This window comes from Myotis daubentonii, chromosome 6 (genome assembly GCF_963259705.1).
Source record: "Myotis daubentonii chromosome 6, mMyoDau2.1, whole genome shotgun sequence".
Taxonomy (NCBI): Eukaryota; Metazoa; Chordata; class Mammalia; order Chiroptera; family Vespertilionidae; genus Myotis; species Myotis daubentonii.
The window spans coordinates 61,424,952-61,445,824 of record NC_081845.1 but is presented as its reverse complement, the minus strand read 5'-3'; the positions used below and the strand labels follow the sequence as shown (position 1 = coordinate 61,445,824).

General features: G+C 42.0%; 1 protein-coding gene across 1 annotated transcript in view; it reads left to right on the top strand.

Moving 5' to 3' along the window:
- Window positions 1-20,873, top strand: part of MEI4 (meiotic double-stranded break formation protein 4) — a 156,789-nt gene that overhangs the window by 58,931 nt on the left and 76,985 nt on the right. Inside the window, exon 3 of the mRNA XM_059699628.1 lies at window positions 6,524-7,059. Within this exon, the coding sequence (XP_059555611.1) occupies window positions 6,524-7,059 (536 nt within the window). The remainder of the gene's footprint in view (window positions 1-6,523; window positions 7,060-20,873) is intronic.

Genomic DNA, 20,873 nt, shown 5'->3' with positions numbered 1-20,873 from the left:
AAAAATGGTAATTGGCGTACGACGATACCCTTTTCATTGGCTAATCAGGGCTATATGCAAATTAACTGCCAACTATGATTGGCAGTTAACTGCCAACAAGATGGCGGTTAATTTGCACATGTAGGCACAATGCAGGGAGGCGAAAGGGAAAGCAGGAAGAAGCCCCCTGCCACTGACAGTGATCAGAAACCCAGGGGGGAGCTAAGAGCTGGGGGGCAGGGCAAAGGCGGCCCTGGGGCCGCCTTTGCCCTGCCCCCCAGCCATGATCGGAGAATCAGGCGCCTTTGCCGCCCTGGCCAGTCATAGCTGGAAGTAGGGGTGGAGCCGGCGATGGGAGCTGGGCATGGTCGAAGCTGGCAGTCCCGGGAGCTAGGGGTCCCTTGCCGGGGCCGCTGCAGCTGCGGGTCCCCGCTGCCCAAGCCAGACGCCTCAGCCAGAGGCGTTAGGCCTGGGCAGGGGCGGAGCCTGCAACAGCGGGGAGCTGGGGGTCCCCTGCCCGGCCTGACACCTCTGCCAGAGGCCTCAGGCCTGGTCAAGGGGCCGATCCGGTGATTGGTGATCGGAGGGTGATGAGGGTCAACTCCTCTGGCCGAGGCATCAGGCCTGGGCGGGGGGTGGAGCCGGGGATTGGGGGAATATGATGGTCCCCTTGCCCAGGCCTGAAGCCTGGGTCAGAGGCGTCAGGCTTGGGCGGGGGGTGGAGCAAGCGATCAGAGGGAGATGGCGGTCCCCTGCCCAGGCATGATTCCTGGGCCAGAGGCCTCAGGCCTGGGCGGGGGCCAGAGCCAGTGATCGGGGGGAGATGGGGGTCCCCTGTCCAAGCCTGACACCTCTGGCGGAGGCGTCAGGACTGGGCAAGGGGCCGATAGGTGATCGGAGGGTGATGGGGGTCTACGCCTCTGGCTGAGGCATCAGGCCTGGGCAAGGGGCAGAGCCAGCAGTCGGAGGGGTCTGGGGTCCCATGCCCAGGCCTGATGCCTGGGCCAGAGGCATCAGGCCTGGGGGGGGGGGGGCAGAACCAGTGATGGGGGGAAATGAGGGTCCCCTGCCCAGGCCTGACACCTATGTCAGAGGCGTCAGGCCTAGGCAAGGGGCCGATCCTGCGATTGGAGGGTGATGGGGGTCAACGCCTGAGGGCTCCCAGTATGTGAGAGGGGGCAGGCTGGGCTGAGGGACACTCCCCCACACACACACCCAGTGCACGAATTTCGTGCACCGGGCCCCTAGTTGAGAATAAATAGGAGAGGAAATAAATTGGTTATTGGTTATATATTAGAGTTAGTCGGTTCTATAAAAAGTATATTATTGGCTATTTGTTAACAAGTATTTTGAGACATTTTAAATGATTACTACAATAGCTAAATTCTTTCCGCCTGTCTATATATTCTATGTTATTTTTCTTATTTATTTATAAACTTTTGTGGTTTGGTATAAGTTGCAAAGGAATTGATCCTCTTAGTGAGGCTGAGCCTGCATTTCATTATCTCCCAATGTCATTATGAATATAAAAGGATGATAGAAGGTCTGTCTGTCATAGCCAGCAGCAAGTGGTTGCACTAATAGTTTATCCTGATAAGGTGTCTTCTGCAGGTGATGTTATTATTCAGTGAGATGTCCACAGAGATTGCAAGAGACAGGACTTCTGCCATTCAGGAGCTCATACTCAAGTGGACAACATATAGAACTTGATGAATACTATAATGGAAATGTCCAGAAGCTGCTGTGGAAAAACACAGGATTCTTTTGGTTTTTTTTGTTTTCCTGCTGTGGTTAGAACATGATTGGACTTGGAACTGAAGAATTGGTTTTACTTGCTCACTGTGTGGCTTTTCCCAGGCCTCTTAGTCAAGTTGAGCCCGCATTTCATGATCTCCCAGGGCTGTTGTTGGGAAGAACAATTGAATTATGTGGTGAAACTACTTTTTAAAGTGAAATATGAACATCAGAGTTTTCTGTTCAATTCAATAGAGTGGCTTTAACACTGTAAGCCATATTGTATAAAATCTCAGCGTCCTATCCCCACCCTAACCCTAACCCTAACGCCAGAGCACAGGAATGGGTAAAACCACTCCCTTCAAATGAGTACCTCTTGGTACAGGAAGGAGATGAGGTGGTGTGACTGTGATTTGCCAAAAGGCACACCAATGAGGAGTAAAAAGCAGAAACAAGAAAGCAGATTTTTGCTTCCCAGTTTAATAGCTGGTAGAATTTATTTTATGAGTCTTCCTTAAAATCATCACCCATGAAATTCAGCTTACCTTGATGGGAAAGTGAGTAGGTTAATGAAATATTTAAACTGTGTTCACTTTCTTAGTGGAGCAATGGTTTGAATTCCCTAGAAGAAAAATATACTCTACCTGAATAATTACCATAATAACCACCCTCTCCCTTTACTTTTGTGAAGAATGAGATGGATGTGGTGAGAAGTCATTTTAAATGTTTATCCTTGCTCATAAGTAAAAGAAACTGTCCTTTAGCTTAAAACGAGCAGGTTGTCTTGCCTGGTTTAGTATAGAAATAGCCACATGCAGTTAGACACTTTGCTGATAGTTCACTGTCCTGGGTACCACCACATTTTTTTAACTTACTGCATTTTCTCCCTAACATGAAGTACAGATAGTATAGTGATAATTAGGGAGCACACATTTGCACACCGGCAGTGATTATAGCAGGCACTTGTTAAGTGAATGAACTCTAAGTTAAAGCTCCGATTTTGTCTCATCAGCTTCTAATTTTATCAAAGGACAAAAGAGCAACAAGTGGAACCTCAGTTCTCAAACTTAATTCATTCTACAAGGCTGTTTGAGAAGGAATTTGTTTGGAAACCGAGTTATTTTTAACCATTAGAAATAATGTACATTGAATTAATCTGTTCCAGACCCACAGATGATTCCGTTTTAACCTTTTTAATGTATAGTACATGTATAATGTATTGTTTATAAATAAACACTTCTTACATTTATCAAGCTACCCCTCATAACCCAAAGGAATCCCTTTCAGCACTGGTTCCAGGGGTGTCTTTGAGGAGGTCAGGATGCAGATGAGGCATCTTCACTTTTTCACACATCACTGCCTCCAAAAGGCTGTCACTGGCTAACTGCTTTCCTTTATCCAAATCAACAGCAATTTTTCTACTTATTCTGTTGACTTTGGTTGTTGTTTTGTGAGCGCTTTCACACCCTTAGCGACATTAGCACTCTTGATGGCCTCTTTATGTTTTAAAATTGCGCTAATCCTCATTTGGCCAGCCACAAAAGCATTCTCTCCTTTGTTTGTTGCCTGAGAGACACTGTTTGCCATGCTGACAAATCAGCATGAAAGGGTTGTCAGAATGAAAACTAAATTTTTTGTCCACAATCAAGACATTTTTTCTGTGAACATCTCGGTGGAGAACCGAAATGTTCCAGAAGGGAGACATTTGAAAACTGGGGTTGGATTTCCAAATATATGGTGCTGAGGGTAGAAGTTGTCGCTTTCATCATTATTCTTATGCCTTGATCAATTAGTGTCCCCCTGTCTCCAGCTTTAAAAAAATATCTAACTTCTTAGGTGAGATGTCCTTTAACTTCCTATATGACAGGGGCATTTAAAAAATATTCCTATACATTCCCCCCATCTTTCCTTTAGCCTCAGAGGAAAAAAAAATACTTCCCCATCACTACGCACCCATCCACTAGCATCCTTGACTCAGTCTCCTCCCTTCTCTCAGGCCATGCCTCACCTGGCATTTTTATATTTTCTCATATCTCCAACACTTGCTTCTCTGTTCTTAGTCTGTAATTCCTCATGTTTCTCCTAATTTGTCAGGCCACATTTGCCTTCAGTTACTCTCCAGTTATACTTTCCGGATCCAAGTCCTCAAAAGTGTTACCATTCTTCCCTTGCTTTCTCCCCCTCCACTCTTCAGGCCATTGCAGTCTGACCTCTCTCTACCACCCTGACTCACCAAAGCTGCTATGGATGTGGTCACTGGTGATAAGCATTGACAAACAACAACAACCTTATTTATGTTTCTGATGGCATCTCTACCAAAGAATGATCTACACTTAGTAGGTTAAACCTTAACTGCAGTATTTCTCTAGCAGTGTCAGAGATTCTAGTGATTATAGACATCGTTTCAAGGATAGATAGATAGATAATTATAAATAAGTACACATACACATATAAATTGTTTATTTTTATGTATAAGTGCATTGAATTACACTCACTCTACACTTATAAATTCTAGGGTCCTTAACACAATTTAAAACATCTTTTATGACTTGGCCTCTTAATCTCCATCTTAATCTCTTGCCGTATTTATTTACTTATTTATTTTGTAAAAGGAATGTCAAATTACTGTGGATCCTTATATACACAATGCTTTTCTTTTCCTTCTTAAGCCTGTGCTTTTGTGCTTACCATGTGGGTATATGGAGTTCTCTGTCTTCCTCCATTCCCCTAACTTTTAGCTTTGAATTTCTATTTATGTTTTATAAGTTAGCTCCACCATCACCTCTTCCAGAATGAACTAAGCTAACCAGGGTCCTTCTATTTGCATAGCACCCTGAGCAAGTCTCTCTCTAGGTACACCGTATTGCTTGTTGGACTCTACCAGATGGAGACCTCCTTCAGGTTTTGTGTTTCTCCTCTGTATCTTTCAAGTGTGGCACACAGTTGAAAGACAGATAGTGATATAGATGAATCACCTTTACTTCCTACCAGTAAAGATAAAAACCTTTTCCACAGTCAGCCTAGTCAATTCCTTTCAGTTTTTCATTTATTCAATTTTTACAATACTGCTTTAAAATGTTTAATGCATATCTACGTGCTTCATTTAGCATTTTAAATTAGAAAAGTCAATGTCTAGTTTTTATATGAAAATATCTTATACTATTTTATATTATTATAATATTTAAAATATTATAAAATATCTTTTAATTTTATATAATAACTAGAGGCCCGGTGCACAAAAATTTGTGCACTCGGGTGGGAGGGGGGTCCCTAACCCGGCCTGTGCCCTCTCGAAGCCTGGGACCCCTCAGGAGATAACGACCTGCTGGCTTAGGCCTGCCCCCAGGTGGCAGAGGGCAGGCCCAATCCCTAGGTGCAGCCCCTGGTCAGGCTCAGAGCAGGGCCGATTAGGAGTTGGGGCGCCTTCCCCTGTCATGCACAGAGCAGGGCCAATCGGGGTTGGGGCGCTGCCCCCTGTCACGCACAGAGCAGGGCCCATCAGGGGGGTTGGGGCTCCGTACCCTGTCATGCACAGAGCAGGGCTCATCAGGGGGTTGGGGAGCTCCCCCCTGTCACGCACAGAGCAGGGCGGATCAGGGGGTTGGGGCGCTGCCCTCTATCACCCACAGAGCAGGGCCGATCAGGGGGTTGGGGCGCCGCACCCTGTCACACACAGAGCCGCAGGGCGATCAGGGGGTTGGGGAGCTCCCCCCATCAGGCACAGATCAGGGCTGATCAGGGGGTTGGGGCGCCTTCCCCTGTCATGAACAGAGCAGGGCGGATAGGGAGGTTGTGGCCCCGTCCCCTGTCACACACAGAGCCGCAGGGCAATCGGGGTTTGGGCGCTGCCCTCTGTTACACTGATCCCGGTGCCAGGAGGCCTCTCAGCTCCACTGATCCCGGTGCTGGGAGGCCTTGTGGCTCCACTGATCCTGGTGCTGGGAGGCATATTACCCTTTTACTATATAGGATAGAGGCCTGGTGCACGGGTGGGGGCCGGCTGGTTTGCCCTGAAGGGTGTCCTGGATCAAGGTGGGGGTCCCCACTGGGGTGCCTGGCCAGCCTGGGTAAGGGGATGATGGCTGTTTGCAGCTGGTCACACACCCTTCAGGGTGGGGGCCCCCACTGGGGTGCCTGGCCAGTCTGGGTGAGGGGCTGAGGGCTGTTTTCAGGCTGGCGGGTGACTGAAGCTCCCAACTGCTCCTTTTTTAATTTTTTTTCTTTTTTTTATTCTGGGCCAGCTTTAGCTCTGGCTCCAGCTCTGAGGCCTCTGTTGCTGAAAGCAGGTATCTGGTTTGTTTGGGTTCTATAATCGAAACACTGTTTCAACTCCAACTCTAGATCCAGGCTGGCTGAAAGCAGGTTTCTGGAGTTTTATTTAGCTTCTATATTTGTAACAATGTTTCAGACTGCAAGCTCAGAGGCCGGCAAGGCAGGCGGGGATCGTTGGAGTCCTCCGTCACTGAAGCAAGCAAGCCTCATGTTAGCTTCAAGCTGCCTGGCTGCCTGCCGCCATCTTGACTGGCAGTTAATTTGCATATCATCCTGATTAGCCAATGGGAAGAGTAGCGGAGGTACGGCTAATTACCATGTTTCTCTTTTATTAGATAGGATATCTTATTGCTTCAGTGTTGCTGTCTACATAGATGCAAATGTGGAAAGCTTGTGCCTTTTTACTTTGAATTACCCTCTCTGTTCTTTATCACATCCTTGGATTCTTCTCTTTTGTTTTGCCCTGCATGCATTTACTTTCTATTGCTTAAAAAGTCTCAGTAAAGAAAGATTACACTTGTATTTCTTCCCATTTCAGGAGAATCACCTTCCCAGCTGCAGGCTCAGGAGCCTGGAAGTTCTGAAAATACATTAACTGGGCTGGAAGATTCTGGGTGTGATTTATCAAATGAGCAGAGAAATGAACCTTCAGAGGTGTCTCAAGATTTTGTGGAGAGCTGCACCCCCACACTCTTTCCACCACTGACAATTGCAAAGAAACACTGTGCGACTTCAAAAAATCCCTTGTCTTCTCACATGCAATTTTTGCAACATCTGCTTGAACTGAAGAACTGGACAGAATCAGGGAGTCTTAAAACAGACTTAAGCCACTTGGAGAATACCTCTTCCACGGTATCTGATTCTGTTTTTCAGTTGCTAGAAGGGCTGATCACTTTTTACCGTGACCCAAAATTTCCTCTTTCAAGCTTTTGGACAGAAGCTGTTGCTACTTTAGGTAGACTGCTCAGTGATTGTAACTTATCTAGTCATATTCTTAAAACGTGTTCCAAGAAGTTGGAAGAATTTGAGAAAACTCTACTGCACATTATTTTAAGGAGCAACCATATAAATCGGGTAAGTAGTAAACCTCTTCTATTTATGAAATCTCTAATATATCTGTAATTTTGGTGAACATCCCCATTGGATAATGGCTATTGCTGTCCCTTAGCCTTGTGGCTCAGTTTTTAGTTGGATGTTTTGCAGCTATTACCAGTCATCATGTCCCCATCTCTGCCTCTGATTGCTACAGTGTTGCTGTCTACATAGATGCATATGTGGGAAGCTTGTGCCTTTCTGCTTTGAATTACCCTCTCTGTTCTTTATCACATCCTTGGATTCTTCTCTTTTGTTTTGCCCTGCCTGCATTTACTTCCTATTGCTTAAAAAGTCTCAAGTATTTTTTTTAAAAAAACCGGTAATATTGATAGTTTCCCAATCTATAACGTCTATGGATTCCCTATACTGTATTGATTTTATTTTCTTTTTTCTGATATTGACTAACAGAGGCCTGGAAGTCAAAGAATATGTTTTATCTTCTTTTAGAATTTCTCTCGTAAGTGATATAATACCCTGTGGACCCTCTGCAGATATGGGTTAATTGAATAAATTGGCTGAAGAACACGTAATATATGGCTTTATTACAGTTTTTTTTCTTAATTTATTGAACATTGCTTAGAAAGGTTGGCTCAGGGACTCTTTTTTCACAAGTGACATTGAGGTAAACTGAAGTGTTTTGTTGTCTGGCTCTTGAGACATAATGGAGAGTTGTTTTCTTTATTACGTTCTATTTTCCTCACTATCTGATCCTTTGGGAAACTCCAATGCCTTTACATTTTAATCCTTTTTAATTGAAAGCTGAAAATCTCACAGAAAAAACTAAAAGGTCTGTCTAACTTATTAACTTTATTTCACTAGAGGAAAATGTTGTTGGGCTTTGTTTTGTTAGCTGTATCATTATTGAGTGTCCTCAGCCATTATCTAATGCTCAGAGTTTTGGTACTGTGTTGGCTTTACCGGAATTTTCAAATCTCTGACAAAATTTGAATAACCTAATTTGTTGCATATATATATCTGTTCTTTCCTTCTCTCTTAAGGTATGATTTAATTAACATTATAGAAAACTTCATGATTAACCTTTTGGCATTTGTGAAAATCATTGAATTTTCTGTCTGGCAAACTGATTTTTTGGGGGGGAGCATATTTTTGCTTTCTTCTTTTAAAACTACTTTAGACAGGTTTTGTGTGATTTGGACCCTTTAAGATGCTCTGATTTATATTCCTTATCAGTTACCACATGATGTTTTCAGTCTAGTCTTTCTCTTACTTAAGGATTAAACCACCCAAGATTAGCCATAGGAATTGTATGGAAGTAAAGGAGGGTGGAAGAAGCTTCTGATGGTACAGATGGGTCTTAAGTACATTTTCATGACATTTGTCATGCTGCAAGCCATTGTTGAGTAGTTAGAAAAATAAGTAAATGAATGGCTTTGGTATTTTCTCAAAGATGTAATTTTTGCACTTAGAGAATTATAAAATAGCACACTGGACTTAAAATTAGGATGATGATCTATAAATAAGTTTTAATGACATTTTATCGGGATTTTTTTTCCTCCCCAGTAAAAGCATCTTAGACTAAGTCATTAAAATTGTTGTCACCCTTACCATCATTATGACCATCACCATCATCTCCCAGTTATGTTCAGAAAGCTTCTTTATTGTAACAATTGAATACTGATTGCTCTTTATAAATGCTTTTCTGTCTTTTGTAGCCTTCTTGAGTAATAAGCAAAGTCTCAGAAAGAATATATTTTGACATGAAATATAGGATAGCTCCTATTATTGCATTTTTATTGATACTACTCTTGATTGATTAAAACAAAATAGCATAGTTTAGAAAAAATATACTCCTTTGGAAAAACCTATTTGCATAGATTAGAAGTGTTTAATTAAATTATACTGCTTAAAAACTTGAGCTCTGCTATTGATTTCATTTAAGTGAGCTTATGTTTGTATAATGTAATAGGAAAATTTGTGGTGTGAATACTTTAATATTCTTACAGGAATTGTAATAGTTATGCTTTAAATAAAATATAAATCTTCAACTGCATGTTCTCAATACATTTAGTCATAAAATTATTCTAACTTAAGTTTTCTGTAATGAATAATAAGAACTTGTTTCTGTCTGGAAACTGATTTTTTTTCTTCTTTTAAAACTACTTTAGATAGGTTTTGTGTGATTTAAATCCTTTCAGATGCTCACATTTATATTCCTTATCAGTTACCACATGATACAAAGATGTTGAGGTCATCATTGTGAATATTAGTTATGTCAGGGCTGTATGAATTCAAGAGATAGGAAGTACCCTGAAATTTGTTTTAAATAATTCCCTGATATTAGCTTGGTTGAAATTATTTGTAAGTTTAGAGGGAAAAATGTGTGATTTGTGAATTTTCAGCTTTAGATAAATCCTATTTATTTCATGCTATTTTAGAATCTTTATATTTATTTAATAACAATTTTTTAAGGAATTGTTATCTTAGACCAGGGTTGGGGAACATTCCGGCCTGCAGGTCGTATAAGGCCCACAAAATCCTTTTGGTCTGGCTTTGCCAAGGCATTGGGGTGAATTAATTAAATGTTTGACCAAATATAGCAGGCTAATTTTTAAGTTGATATTTTGTATGGCCGGTGAGTGATGTTATAAATAGTCAAATGGTCCCTTGGCAGAAAAAAGTTCCCCACCCTGTCTTAGACCTACATCTGTACAGAAGTCACCCCTTATTCATAGTTTTGCTTTCCATTTCAGTTATCTGCGATCAGCCATGGTCTGAAAATATTAAATGGAAAATTTTAGAAATAAGCAGTTCATTGTTTTAAATGGAAAACTCTTCTGACTAGTGTGATGAAATCTTGCCCACCTTGAATCATCCCTTTGTCTAGCATATCCACCTATTAGTCCCTTGGTAGCCATCTGGGTTATCAGATCGGCTATCCTGGTATTGCAATGTTTGTGTTCAAGTAGTCCTTATAGTAGCCTAAGGCAATATCATTATGCCTATCCATGGTCGGCAAACTGCGGGTTGCGAGCCACATGCGCCTCTTTGGCCCCTTGAGTGTGGCCCTCCCACAAAATACCACGTGCGGGCGCACATGTACAGTGCGATTGAAACTTCGTGGCCCATGCGCAGAAGTCGGTATTTTGTGGAAGAGCCACACTCTTCCACAGAGCCGCATGTGGCTTGCGAGCTGCAGTTGGCTGAGCCACATTTTGCCGACTACTGGCCTACGTCATTCTCCTCACTTCATCTCATCACGCAGGCATTGTATCATCTCACATCATCATGAGAAGAAGGGTGAGCACAGTGCAGTACAAGAGAGAGGGAGACTTCATTCACATAACTTTTATTACAATATATTGTTATAATTTTCTATTTTATTTTTAATTATTGTTAACCTTTTACTTGCTTAATTTATAAATTAAACTTTATCATGTATTTATAGAAAAACCATAGTATATAGGGAGTTCAGTGCTATTTGTTGTTTCAGGCATTCACTGGGGGATTTGGAGTGAATTCCCTGTGGAAAAGTGGGGACTAGTGTATTATGTTTTTAGAATAACCATTAAGTGGGACAAGAAGGTATAATGTACAATGACATATTTGGCATATATAGAAGATATGTGTCTTGAAACCAGATGGCTTACAGAGGTCTACACTAGGCCTATTATAGGGCACCTGGGATGTAGACTTAACTTGGTTGAGCTGTCCTCAACTTGCAGGCTCCAGTATAGTACCCTTCCTCACCTGCCTGTGTACTTGCTTTGTGTTGGGAATGTTTACCGTAGAGCAAGCATGTCAAACTCAAAGGCTAACATGGGCCAAATACACAAGCTTTAAGTTTTTGTGGGCAACAACAACAAAAAAAGCTTCGAGAGGAACCAAGATGGCAGCATAGGTACACAATTGTACTTGCTGCCTCACACAACCACATCAAAACTACAACTAAAAGACAAAATGGACATCATCCAGGACCATGGGAAGGCTGGCTGAGTGGAAATTCTACAACGAGAAGGAAAGAGAAAAGTGCATTAAAGCTGGTAGGAGGTACAGAGGTGCGGAAATGCAGAGGTATGGAGGTGCGCAGAAACGGGCTGGCAACTTGGTACACTGTTGTCTTTTTCAGTCATGAGGGAGTTACAAGCTCCCAATTGCTCTGAACTCCAGTTTTGGGTGAGACTCTGGGGACCCAGACTCATATGGGGAGAAACTGGACTGTCTGGCATTGAACCAGAACACGAGGGTGGCTTTCCCACAGAGGTGCTTGCAGTGATCATTGTTCCTGCACGGGGCCGCAGGACACAGAGACCTTGGGACCTCTCTGAGGCAGAGCAGCCATTGCGGTTTGCTCCACCCTGATTCCCTGAGACCCCGCCCCAACCAATTTACAACCCTATCCAAACTGTGTGCAGAGGCTTTTGCATATGAATGGCCTGGCCTTTTGCAATCTAAACCTAACAAACTGCAGCTGGGTCAAAGAGCACCAAAGCCTCCAAAAGAAGGCCTAGATAGCAGCCTTCACTGCTTCACAGCCAGGCCTCATCTGGACACTTCCAAACCCCAAACAAAGAGGAGGAATCTGAAGATCTCTCTGTAGCTCCTGCTGGGTGGCCTCAGGCAGTGGGTGACATTGCACCTCCTTGGAAATGCAAGAGCCAGTGTACCCAGTGGTCAGAGTGAGACCATCCAGATTACAGCTCTTCACATCCGTAAGTGACACACTCAAGGGGCAGACTCAGTGAGCACCAAAGCCCCACTGAAGCAAGTTCTGCTCCATAAGGGTGTCTCCAGCACAGCAGTTCTCCGATTGTAGACACAGCTGGTCCTCACAGCCAATTGGCCTGGTGGTCAATTCCTCCCAGTGATACCAACAGCAATCAAGACTTAACAACAACAAGACTGTACACACAGCCCACAAAGGGGTGCACCAAGAGAGTCAGCCTCAGATAATTAGGGAGGCTGAGCCACTGAGCCCTATAGGACACCTACCACACAAAGCCACTCTATCAACACAGGGAAACAGCCAAAATGCGGAGACAAAGAAACATGTCACAAACGAAAGAAATGGAGGAAAGCAAACCACTGGATATAGAGTTCAAAACCATGGTTATAAGGTTACTCAAGAATCTTCTAGAAACCTCCGAGAAATTTAGTGAGACCCTCGAGGATATGAAAAAGGACCAATTATAAATTAAGCATTCACTGACAGAAATAAAGAATAATATACAGAGATCCAACAGCAGACTAGAGGACCCCAAGAATCAAGTCAAAGATTTGAAATATGAAGAAGCAAAAAACACCCAACCAGAAAAGCAAAAAGAATCCAAAAATATGAAGATAGTGTAAGGAGCCTCTGGGACAACTTCAAGCATACCAACATCCGAATTATGGGGGTGCCAGAAGAAGAGAGAGAGCAAGATATTGAAAACCTATTTGAAGAAATAATGACAGAAAACTTCCCCTACCTGGTGAAAGAAATAGACTTACAAGTCCAGGAAGCACAGAGAATCCCAAACAAGAGGAATCCAAAGAGGACCACACCAAGGCACATCATAATTAAAATTCCAAGGGCAAAAGCCGGAGAATACTAAAAGCAGCAAGAGAAAAACAGTTAGTTACCTACAAGGGAGTATCTATAAGACTGTCAGCTGATTTCTCAACAGAAACCATGCAGGCCAGAAGGGAGTGGCAAGAAATATTCAAAGTGATCAATAGCAAGAACCTACAACCAAGATTACCCAGCAAAGCTATCATTTAGAATTGAAGAGCTTCATGGATAAGGAAAAGCTAAAGGAGTTCATCACCACCAAACCAGTATTATATGAAATGCTGAAGGGTATTCTTTAAGAAGGGGAAGAAGAAGAAAAAGGTAAAGATAAAAATTATGAACAACAAAGTGACAACAAATACATATCTATCAACAAGTGAATCTAAAAATCAAGTGAATAAAAAATCTGATGAATAGAATAAACTGGCGACTAGAATAGAATCAGGGGCATAGAAAGGGAGTGGACTGACAATTCTCGGGGGTGGGGGGAAGGGGAGGTGGGGGGTGAGGGAAGAGACTGGCCAAAAATCGTATACCTATGGATGAGGACAGTGGGGGGATAAGGGCATGGGGTGGGGTGGGAACTGGGTGAAAGGGAGCTATGGGGGGGAAAAAGAGGAACAACTGTAATAATTTGAACAATAAAGATTTATTAAATAAAAAAAGCTTAAATTTTCATAGAAATGTAGGCTTATTTCGATAGAGACATGCTGGATACAAAGGACTGAAATAAATGAGTAATTGTTAACATAAAATAATAGAACATTTTAATAACAATATTTTTTTCTTGAACATTAACTTACCAGACACTGAATAACTGCACAAGTTAATAAGCCTAACGCAAATAAACCTATTTTTTTGGTTCTCTGAAAGCGAAATATTTCCTGTAGCGCACACCAAACAAGTCGGTCCAGGACTAATGACTTGGCAATTGGCTGCTAAAATATTCGCTGCTAGTATTAGTGGAGAGAAATGGTGCGCCTGCGTATAAGGTGCAGGATTATAGTGATCAGTCATTAGTGAATGTTGTAATTCGTTATTAATAATTATGTATAACAGTATATTGTAAAAATTACGTTACAAAATTTTTATTAAAATGTTTCTTACATACTGTTATATTGGCTGGGCCGCAAAAATATCAGTTGTGGGCTGCATGCGGCCCTCATACTTGCCTTAGGTATCTACTAGTATTGCCCTTTGTATGACTGAATGCCTGACTTTTCCTATAATTCCACACCCCAAATTGTTGCGTTCTATAACTAGAAAAAGCATGAGCTAATCCTAGCATCGTACTACCAACTATTTCCTTACAGGGCTGGATACTATCATAGTATGCTTATGATTCTGTTTAGATTTTGCAGTGGTATCTTTGTCTTAAATTTTCATTTGTTTTGAAGAGATGGGAATGATTATATTAAGTTGAATATTTAAAAAAATCTGTAGTTATTGAACTTTTACTTGTGTAGCATATATTGCTAAATTTTAGAGACATATTAGTGAGTTACTTAGAAAACAGTGTCTTCAGATTTCTTTTTTTTTTTAACCTATAAAATAACTCTTGGACATACTGTGAAATTTTTTAAAAAATTGACTGCCAAGTAGATATTAAGTTAGAATTTTTTGTATGTAGGGTAAACAGAATAATGGTCCCAGCAAAGATGTCTATATCCTAGTACTTGGAATTTGGGACTGTGTTACACGGTTGGGGGGTGGGGTGGGGAGTTAAGGTTGCTACTCAGCTGACTTTGGAATAAGGAGATCATCCTGGCCTACCAGCGTGGACCCAGTACTCACAACAGTCCTTATGAGTGAGAGGGAAACAGCAGAGTCAGTGTAGGCATGAGAGGCATTTGAAGACGCTGACGTAGGAACGAGAGAGACATTTGAAGCCATGAGCAAATGCAGGTTGGAAAGGCAAGGGAATGGATTCTTCTCTGGAGCCTCCACAGGGAACACAGGCCTCCAACACTTCCGTTTTGGCCGGAGTTCTGGCCTCTAGAACTCTAATTGGATAAATTTGTGTTGTTTGAATCCACTAAGTTTGTGGTAGTTTGATATAGCAGTAACAGGAAATAGTACACTAGTTTACCATTTTATAGTGTTTCATATCCATTTTCTTATTATATATCTGTACAGTAACTCTGTGAGATAGGCTTGGTTGCCATTCTTATTTCCATTTAATATTTGAGAAAGATGAGGCCCAGACAGATTGGCCCACGGCCACCAGGCTAGCTAGCAGCACTGTGAACCCTAGCACCTACCACTGAGAGTGGCTATGCTTTCCCTCTTCATTCTCTCTCCTCAGATTTCTAAACCGACCTGGATTAGGGGACATGTGCAGACATCATTTATAGAACCCCCTCTCCCCTACTGTGTGGCCCGAATGCTCTCTCTTCCTGTCTAGATTCCTGCATGCGCCTGCTATCAGATTCCCGACTCATCGGATCCTCCTCCAATCATCCAGGTCATGTTGTTAAAGTGATTTTTAAAACATGCTGAAAATCCTTCAGGGACTCCTCAGGGATTTATAAGAAAGTACACATTCTTCACCGTAGTCAGTAAGGCTCTTCTCTACCTGGCGCCTCCCCAGCCTCTCTGGCATTATCTTTCTCCATTCCACGTGAAGTACTCTTCACGCCGGTCAGATTCTTATTTCTAGTTTCCCAAGCACTTTCTATTCCAGTGATGGCGAACCTATGACACGCATGTCAGAGGTGACACGCGAACTCATTTTTTTGGTTGATTTTTCTTTGTTAAATGGCATTTAAATATATAAAATAAATATCAAAAATATAAGTCTTTGTTTTACTATGGTTGCAAACATCAGAAAATTTCTATATGTGACACAGCACCAGAGTTAAGTTAGGGTTTTTCAAAATGCTGACACGCCGAGCTCAAAAGTTTCGCCATCACTGCCTTAGGGCATGCCCCTGAAATTTGGAAAGCATCATTACATTTCTTTGTAAATCTGTTGTTTCCCCCCACTCCTTGTATTGTCAATTGCAGCTACGTTTAGCCTTCTACAGTTTCAAGGGAAACCATGGGATGCTGTCTCGGAAATAGAAGAACTGAACTTCCCTACACATTCCAGGGATTGCTGTTTGGAGAACGGGGCTTTTCCTCCTCCCTGTTTCCCTGTAATACATGCTTAGTCTACGATAGGTATATACCAAAGGGTATAAAAGGGGCAGTGGCAAAACACTTTAAAAATACACCTTCCCTGCCTTTCAAATGTGTTCATTTCCCCCCGAGTCTTAAACCAACAAACATGAAAAACATGATGAACCTGCTTTCTCTACATGACTATAATAATTTCGGATACTAGGAAATATAGAAAATAAAACAATAATATGTATTCCATTTCGTGGCTTTGTAAATAATTGAAACCAGAACAGTCTTAGAAAGATCTCTTAATTTATTTCACTGGGAGTGGAAGCAAATTCTTCTGAAATATGAGATCAATTATTGTACAAAGTAAAAGGTTTCTTTCTTTTATTTTAGCCATTTTCATGAATATTTCTGATATTTTATGATAAGCAATTTCTCTCGAGAAAGAAATCAGATTGAACAAAATGAGAGAAAGTAGATGTTGCCAGTCTAATCTTTTTATTGCTTCAGAGTAAAATCAAATAATAAAATCAGGACACTTAAACATTAATACATACTACATTTAAACCAAGATTTGTATGTAGTTACTTAAAAATATGTTTACTAAATACTTAGTGTGAGTCTTCTGTCAAGAGATGAGTTCCTTAGAAAATAGTACTAGAATTTCCTTTTTATAGCAAACTAATCTTAAATAATTAAGAGAAATCAAGGCTTAACAAGGATCAGTGTAGAACTTTTTTCAAATAATTTCTACTAATTGACATAAAATTACATGTTTCTTAACCTGTGTTTTGTTTTTTGTTTTTGTTTTTAAACAGTGCCTAAATCCCATGCCAAAACCATTAATATTTAATCTTTAGGCACTTGGTATTTTTAAAAGTTTCACAGGAAATTCTAATGCTCAATATTATGGAGAACCACTGAGCTAGAAGCATCGTATATTTTATATATATATATATATATACACACACACACACACACACCATTTAGTAACTGAAAGGACACAATTATTTTTAGATGATGTAGTGTAGATCCTGAAGTTTTTAGGTCCTGAAATGAGCACTGATCTCTCGCCATGATGTGGTGTGTGGTCCAGTTTAAGCTGTTACTGAGCAGACACTGTGATCTGAGCAGCCATCACATGCTGGTTTGGGCAACTGTTGAGTTGACATAATTTTACTCAGCTGCCAGGAGAGGTTTTCTGTTCATGGACACATGCTATTCTAATATAGATTAATGTATCTCCTTGATGCATTTCGAACCAATGAACATGAGGCTTCATTCTCCATGAATTAATTAAATACCAAAGGAATTTAATGCAGAAGAAATACTGTACATTCTTAGGTGCAAGAGTGTTGATGAAAGCTGACAGAACAACAGTTCAATCACAGGGGTTATTAAGAAGCTCTCATAAAATTTGCAGTCTGGTAAGTAACAGCAAATGACTGCATGCTGAGCACTGTTAAATGTAAACCTCAAATTAAATTGACTTGCACTAGGTGGGTTTTCTCCAGTACCATATTAACTTGCATAATTTCTCCTTTTATACCCCCAGGATAGAGAGACGAGAAAATATAATCAACCATCTGGGCCCTGTTCAGGTGCCATCCTAGGCAACCCTTATTAATTCTATTTATCCTTCTTCCTAATGAGCTACTTGTTCACATTTTCCAAGGAATCAGTTGCAGTTTACATTACTTACCCAAGGATTGAGGCTTATTAAAGGTTGTTAATACTCATTCTCCTCCCAGTTACCTCTATGAATAACACACTGACACTAAAATTCCTCCATCACGTAAACATTTGGGTTAAGATGGTATAGAATACAGAAAATCACTAGGGATTTGGAGGGAGAAGTGAGTTTTTCACTTACAAATAAGTCACATAACCTCTGTGTAGTTTCATCTTATCATTTGAAAATGGATTAGGGGATGATAAAATGATGTTTATGGAGGCACTTTGTAAATTTTCGAAACTTTATGCACATGCTATTATTTTATTACTAGAGGCCTGGTGCACAAAAATTTGTGCACTCGGGGGGGGAGGGGGGTCCCTCAGCCTGGCCTGTGCCCTCTAGCAGTCTGGGACCCCTCGGGAGATAACGACCTGCTGGCTTAGGCCTGCTCCCGGGTGGCAGAGGGCAGGCCCAATCTCTAGGTGCAGCCCCTGGTCGGGCTCAGAGCAGGGCTGATTGGGGAGTTGGGGCGCCGCCCCCTGTCACACTCAAGGCAGGGTCGATGGGGAGGTTGTGGAGCAACCCCCTGTCACACACAGAGCAGGGCCCATCAGGGGGGTTGGGGCTCTGTACCCTGTCACGCACAGAGCAGGGCCCATCAGGGGGTTGGGGTGCCGCCCTCTATCACCCACAGAACAGGGCGGATCAGGGGGTTGGGGCGCCGCCACTCTCACACTCAGGGCAGGGCCGAGGGGGAGGTTATGGCTCTACCCCGTCACACACAGAGCAGGGCCCGTGGGGGGGGGGGAGCTCCCCCTTATCAGGCACAGAGCAGGGTGGATAGGGAGGTTGTGGCCCCGCCCCCTGTCACACATAGAGCCGCAGGGCGATCAGGGGGTTTGGGTGCTGCCCCCTGTCACGCTGATCCCGGTGCTGGGAGGCATATTACCCTTTTACTATATAGGGTAGAGGCCTGGTGCATGGGTGGGGCTGGCTGGTTTGCCCTGAAGGGTGTCCTGGATCAGGGTGGGGGTCCCCACTGGGGTGCCTGGCCAGTCTGGGTGAGGGGCTGAGGGCTGTTTTCAGGCTGGGGGTGACTGAACTCCCAAACGCTCCTTTTTTCCTTTTTTTTTTTTTTTTTTTTTTTTTTAATTCTGGGCCAGCTTTAGCTTGAGGCTTGGCTCCAGCTCTTAGGCCTCCGGCTGAAAGTAGGTTTCTGGCCTTTGCTTACAATGTTGCCCATCTGCTGGCTGAAGTTGGGCGTATTTGTTACAGAGTTTCTTAAACTGCCAGCTCAGAGGCAGCGGCAGGCGGGGAACGTTGGTTTCCTCCGTCACTGAGGCAACCAAGCCTCGTGTTAGTTTCAAGCTGCCTGGCTGCCGGCGCCATCTTGGCTGACAGTTAATTTGCATATCTCGCTGATTAGCCAATGAAAAGGGTATCGGTCGTACGCCAATTACCATGTTTCTCTTTTATTAGATAGGATTAAACCTAGCCATCTCTGGAATGAGAAATGAGACATAAAGGTTATAGTCATTAAAATCCTTGTGAGGATTTGTCTCAAGCTATTCCAAACTACAGATCATAGCTTGGAATAATAGGCCTAGTTTGGTATGAAGAGGCATCATATTTTCCATATTTGCAATAAGCTCTTTGGAAGGAGGGAGAGCGAAGCAAGAAGAGTAAGAGGCCATTGAGAAGGAAAATGTAAGGACACAGAATAGAAATGTCTCGCATTTCAGTATTCCTTCCTTCGTTTTTATCTGACTCTGCTATGTCATTCTGTAAAAAGTTGGTTGGAAGGACACACAAGCAAGATGCTATATGTGTGCATGTGCCACTGGACATTGCTAGTTTGAGAATGTGGGGGAGATTACCAGCATTATGTTTTGGGAGTGGAAAAGTGAGGAGAGCTTTCAATTTATTTGTCTTTATAAGGAAGGCCTTTGGCTCCTGGGTAAGAATAACTTGGTAAATGCAACTTGGAGGAAGTGGATTAGGAAAAAGTGGAGAAGGAGCAGCTAGATAGAAAGCCGTAAAACTGAACAAGGGCTGTTGTTCTCCCCACAGTAAATAGGCATCAGCTTTGTGTGCTCCAGGATGCCCGTTCCCACTGGACATCAGAATCACCCACACTGCTCCCATCAGAGTTACAGTATTAGAATTTTAGGGGGCATTGTGGCATACTTAATTTTGAAGGAGGGCATAGAAAGAAACACCCTGAGGCACAGCCAGTGTTTAATCTTGTGTTGTTGTTTTTTTCCATTGTAAATGTACAGCTTATGTGTTATGTTTTCTCATAACTTAAATTATTCACTAAGGATCTATAGAATTTTTTACACTAACTTTCACTCAGAGTGATTCTATTTATTTATTATGAATGAAATCAAGTTGGCACATTAATACTAAGTTGTTGAACATTATTCAGAATTTTCCCCTTACATGTTCTGGATATAAGAAATGTGGAGGTGGTAAAAATTCCATGCCATATTTTCAAGGAATCATGACTGTGCATTTAACTACAAACTGACTTGAAAGTGGGACATTAGGCTTCCTCATATATTACTAACTTGAAAAAAGTCAAAGAAAAATATGATTTTTAGTACAGACTTGAGAGAAGAAGTAGCCATTTAGGTTCTAGTTGTGGCAATATAGGTAGGAGTGTGCTGTGATACTATGGGAAGAATATGGTGAATACTGAAAGGATAGTTAAAAAATATGACTGCTTATTTCCTAGCTATTACTTTAGGTGTTGTTTTTACTTAAACATATTTTTACTGTTTTAACTTAAAGCTTCTAAACACCAGGAAGCCACTCCATATTTTTTCAGGAAAAAATTAAAGATACAAGATAGATCTGGCCAGTGTGCTCAGTGGTTGAACATCAACCCATGAAGTAAGAGGTCGCTGGTTCAGTTCCTGGCATCTGGGTAGATGCTCGGGTTGCCAGTTCAAGCCCTTGTAGGGGGCGTGCAGGAGGCAGCCAATCGATGATGTTCTCTCTAGTTGATGTTTCTCTCTCTCTCTCTCTCTCTCTCTCTCTCTCTCTCTCTCTAAAAGTCAATAAAAACATATATATTTTTAAAAAAGATATGAGATGTCAAATTGGTCACATGTTCTATCAGGATTAGTGCTGATGAATCCAGCAATTGTTTGGGCCTATCTGTCAGGATATACACACACAAAATCAGGATGATGCTTTAACTGAAGCAAGGACAGACAGATTTGCTCTCCTTGGAATGTAGAATTAGACAAGAACTGGAGTCAGCTGATGGTGAACACTAGGGCTCTAGTGTTACACAATCCAAGCATTAAACACAATGTTAAGTTGTGGAAAAATAGTAGAATCCAGACCTTAGAAAGGAGAATGGAGTGAATAGAAAAAATAAATCATTTGGTTCCTAAGAGAGTCAGAAAAGCTAGCCATTGATGACTTCATTTCTGATGGGCCTGTCTGTTCTCTCAGCACATTTGCACATTTGCCCCTATCAACACATGTACT